The sequence below is a fragment of the Montipora foliosa genome, chromosome 8 (assembly GCF_036669935.1).
Source record: "Montipora foliosa isolate CH-2021 chromosome 8, ASM3666993v2, whole genome shotgun sequence".
In the NCBI taxonomy this organism is placed as follows: domain Eukaryota; kingdom Metazoa; phylum Cnidaria; class Anthozoa; order Scleractinia; family Acroporidae; genus Montipora; species Montipora foliosa.
In genome coordinates this window covers 14,930,050-14,935,049 of record NC_090876.1, presented here as the reverse complement: position 1 = coordinate 14,935,049, position 5,000 = coordinate 14,930,050, and the positions used below count along the sequence as shown (strand labels likewise).

General features: G+C 40.4%; 1 protein-coding gene across 1 annotated transcript in view; it reads right to left on the bottom strand.

Annotated features, from left to right (window-relative positions):
* Positions 1 to 142: 142 nt before the first annotated feature.
* Positions 143 to 5,000, bottom strand: part of LOC138013027 (tyrosinase-like) — a 13,672-nt gene continuing 8,814 nt past the window's right edge. The window contains exons 2-3 of the mRNA XM_068859987.1: positions 3,117 to 4,534; positions 143 to 878 (exon numbers count right to left, since the gene is read on the bottom strand). Of these exons, the coding sequence (XP_068716088.1) occupies positions 793 to 878; positions 3,117 to 4,524 (1,494 nt within the window). The 5' untranslated portion in view covers positions 4,525 to 4,534 and the 3' untranslated portion in view covers positions 143 to 792. The remainder of the gene's footprint in view (positions 879 to 3,116; positions 4,535 to 5,000) is intronic.

Here is a 5,000-nt window from a genome sequence, read left to right as displayed (position 1 = left end):
AACACAGGCCTATTATTCCCAGCGCATTTCTAGTGCAATGGATTCACAATGAATCAAAACAAACCAAACAACCAACATGAGTAATAATTGATGTGCGATCGGGGAGCCCGTCACGGTTTCTGCCAAAAATGTATACTTATGGTTTGGTTTTTATGTTTTATTATATTCGTTGACGTAATTTAAGAAAAAGACTATTCAATCCCTATCGAGAGGTATATCACAAAGCTAAGGAGTGAAGTACTTTTAAAGGATTACTGATGCTATAAGTTTTGAATAAAAAGTCCTCTCAGGGTTTCAAATGGATAATAAAAGTTTCTTTCTGTAGGTTGTCTTAAGGGGTTCCTTACATAATGTTTATAGAATACACCTGGAGTTTGAGACCTTCAGTTACTCAAGTTTTCTACTCATATTAGAACAGTAAAATGAACATCTTTGAAATACCCAGTCCTGTCTGATCTAATCTGCTATACTCTACTCTCTGCTCTACGTACTCTAGCTGCTCTACTCTATGCTACAGTACAGTCTAATCTTCTCTACTCTACTTTACCATGCTCTAGTCTGCCCTACTCTGCTCTTCTCATCTTTGCAATACATTGCTATATTGTATACATTCTCTCCGATTAATTCTCTGCTATGCCGTCTCTACTTTACTCAGCTATGCTCTTCTTTGCCTAGCTCTGCTCATTTGTACCCTTCTTTGCTCCACTTCACTGTTCTCTATCTACTCTGCCCGTACTATATCTCTCTGCTCTCCTTCTCTGCCGGCTATGATCTACACTATTCTGCTCTGCTCTACTTTGTTGAAACTGCCGGGCAAGGTACCGGGCACTGTCCCAAATCTATTGGCTCCACAGGCTCTTCATCATCAGAGGATTTGCCTAAAGCGAAAAATACCATTATTTATTAAACAAAGGAAGAGAAGACTACTTTGATACAAATAAATGAATGAAGGGGTAGTTTCTAAAGAAACTGTGGTGCTGCGTCGGTGGGGAAGTAGTATACAAAAATTTGGCGTAGTATACAAAGTAGTAAGTAGTATACAAAAAGCTGACGTTTCGAGCGTTAGCCCTTAGGCTAACGCTCGAAACGTTAGCTTTTAGAATCTCTGTACGGTGGCCAATTTACATTATCAACTCCGTTGATAAAACCAAATTTTTGTATACTTTGATACAATGCTGGATACTTATACTACATAGAATACTTTGTATTATTATAATATTTTTTCGAGTACTTATTTATCTCCCTAGGTGGAGGATAGAGAAGGAGATCTTCTAATAATGCGGCTTGACGGAAAGGAAACATTGGTCTTAACTTTTGAATCCTTGTAAAGATTTTTGATTTATCCGATTTCAAAACTCATATTCGGGCATTGTGAATTTTTTTGAGCAAGTACGAGGGCGACTCTAGCTTCTTGAGTTCTCTTCAAACTTACCAAGTACATCGTAACTCGATGATGAACGCTAAGGTATGAATCATGGAAATGACGAGGCGAAGTCACCTTTGTTCACACCATGAGGCAAGGTGCACTATTGAATTCACGTCTATGCATACTACGTTTGATAGCGCAGTTTTCTACTAGCTATGTTATGTTCGATAACGCTTTAATTAAAGTAAAAGGGTAAAGTCTGCATATGAGCTAAGGGGCCCATCAGGCCTACGCTTATCTCAGCTTTCTGTAGCATGAAGCAATCTGAGTCAGTATTTCTACTACCCCTTGGATTTGTCACAGTATGCTTACTTATTTATTTATTTATTTATTTATCTATTTATTTATCTATTTATTTATTTATTTATTTATTTATTTATTTATTTATTTATTTATATGCATTATTTATACAGAAATTCCAGTTCAGCATAGCTGGTTTAAATGGAGATCTGTATTTACCCTCGCAACCATGATACATCACAGAAGACAGACCACAACACCGGGAACTACATGCCCCACTCTTTGCGACAAATGCGGGGGTTCTTTTACGTCCCACAGGATTATAAACATTTAAGGGTTGTGAGACGGGACCTCCGGCTTATCGTCCTTATCTGAGAAGACTAGAGAGTCTAACCATTTGCCGATGTAATTACAATTTAAGGTAGCACTTTGTCCTCAGTTATTTAAAGAGGGTGTGAATGGGGTTAACCGACTAGCGACAAAGGGCTAGAAAATATTACTGACTACCGACAAAACGAGGGAAAAATTACCGACTAGCGACAAAAGAATTAACTGGGATTTACCGACAACCAACAAAGTAATAAAATTTTAACCGACAACCGACATGTGGACCCCCCAATTCAGACCCTCTTTAAGACCCTGAGTGTTGGTCTGGCCGGAGTTGAACTCCCGACCTCCCGCGTGACAGCTCTTGTTCAACCAACTGAGCCACCGGTGCACGGTGTGCTAGCTCATCCCAGGGTTATCCCGAGCATGAAATTAACACATGTCGAATCAAGTCTTTTTTTTCCTTATAAAGATCGTTTGTGCAAATCACAAAAATCCAAAGTTGTTTATAAGGCATCTTGTTGCGACTGCAATGAGTTTTACATTGGTAAAACGAAACGTCGCTTACGTGACCGTAAAAAAGATCATTTCAAAGCACTCAAAAGGATCAGTCAAACATCCGCGATTGCAGATTACTCAGTAAAAACAGGTCACAACATAAAATGGGATCATTTTCAAGTTTTAGCAAATGGTAGCTCTTATTTGCATTGTAAAATAAAGGAAACTTTATTAATGCGTGACCTTAAACCAGCCTTAAGGGAAAACGTTGGTAGTGAAAAACTTTAGTTTTGCTAAACGGTCAGTTTTTACTGCTATCTCTTTATCTTACTATTTTTGTCTTATTCTCTCTAGTTACCAGTCTTCCTAATTTTATATATATCATATTTGAATTTTTTCAACCGTCACTTCTGAAGATGTATGTTGTAGCATACGAAAAGTCAAGTCAAAAGTAAAATGCGCTTTATCATTATGTTTGTAGCCGCTGTTTGAAAAATATGTCATCTCAAGGGTCAACCCGATCGAAGTGTAAGGACTTCGCCTTGAGAGCACTGCCTCCTTGATCACAGTACCTAAGTGCGACCACACTAATGATGAGGCCACAGGGCCTCCACAAAATACTTACCATTTTCGTCAACATCCTCGTATTCATAACCGAACTCAAAAGACTTCTTAAACATCTGCTCATTGGTGTGCAATGGAAACAATGGTACAATGACGTCGTGCCTGTTGTGGCCAATGGGTGCGTCGAGGATAGAAAGAACAGAGGCGTCTTTGTTATACTTGCGAAGCCACTTTTCAAAGATGCGATCCACGAAACAATGGTGCAGTAAAAAAATTGGATCATTAGATGCTGAGCGTACTTCTGACATGGCTCCCCCGACAATGACGTGAACCAGGTTGTGCAAGGTGTAGCGGGTGGGCAAGCTATATCCAGTCTTGGTACTGGCGAAGCCTTCAAGGATGTTTACGAAATTGCAGCTCGACACTTTGCTGTAAGGCGGTAGCCCGAAGGTTTCAAACCGGAGAGCAAAATTGACTTCTTCTTTGCTTGGAAACGTCATCGTGTATCCTAGGGTCTTGTTTTTTATTTCGTTTTCTTTCTTCGTCGAACGCTCCAGCCCGGGCCGCCGAACTGTAGGATTACACAGTGTCAGTTCAGTGCAAATGGCGTACCAATCTTTAAAATATTTGCCTTGCACCACGCCGTCTTCTTGTTGTGTCACGCCAAGTAAATCTTCAGAGAAAATAGTAGGGTCACGCTCATCTTTATGTGAAGTCCAATCCCAGAAAGGAAGAGAAAAATTGTCATCACCGGCAACTTCCTGCACGGTTCTCTCCCACGCAAGCATGTATAGTCGATGCCACGAAAGAAACCCCTGGCCCCCATGCCCAAAGTCAATGACTGCGTGTGTTTTGTTGTTTGGATAAGTTGTACCATATCTTGCGAAATAATGTATCCACACGAACAGGTCATAGTTGGTGACGTTGTAAAACAAGGACGCAGGGTCTCCACCAGCTTGCACGGTTCTGTTGATCACTTTGTAAGGAGTCGAAGTCACCACATAATCACTTTCAGAGTACCTGGACATGTTGATGTATCTCATGTAGCGATCCTTCTCCTCGGCTGACAATCTGGCAAAATTCTTCCTCGTCAGGATCTTCTTTTGTTTGCAGTTGTTACCATAGTAACCAAACTTGCACTTGCTGCAGTCATAACCAGCGAAGTTTGATTGGCATTTGCAGGTTTTGTGGTAGAGGGCATTTGGCCAGTCGTGACGATCGTCCTCCAACTGGAATGCCTGGTAATGACTGTAGGTAAAATTCCATTCACGAATCATCAACTCCTGGCACGTGCCTCTGTTGCCATCGCTACCACAAGGCGCACTGAAGCCCTTTGGGATCGGACAGCACTCTTTGCTCTTCAAGCTGTCGAGGGTGACGCAAACTTTAGGAAACTGGCCTTCTGTCAAGGGTAAACTGACAGCAAAAAAATAAAGCAAAAGCCAAGTGAAAGCGACTCTTCGACTCATCTTGACCTTCCTAAAAGCAATAAAGTAAAGCAATAAAAGCGAGGATCGTGTTTTTCCAAGCAACTTGTAAATTACCAAGAAACACAAAGATGCACACAACGAGCCTGTTTGTCAGGAAAACTGGAATATATTGCATAACATGCGTATTTTGTGAGTACAAAATTATACTGCAATCAATGAGCTTATTCAAATCCCCTGCGGTAAATACTTTTTCTTGCGATCTCGACGAACTCAAGAAAAAATAGAGGGTTCACTAACGCAAGATTTTTGACTATTAAACGTAAGATGCAACGTTACACGAGCCATCCGCGAGACCAAGTCAACCTGAAGTCCCGAGTCAACCACGAGTCAAGCCAGTTTTCTTCTTTCTTCTTTTTTTTTTTTTTTTTTTTTTTTTTGATTTTAAGAATAAAAACTAACAACAATATCCGACGTTTCGGAGTCAGACATGACCCCATTATCAAGGTTAAACTGTA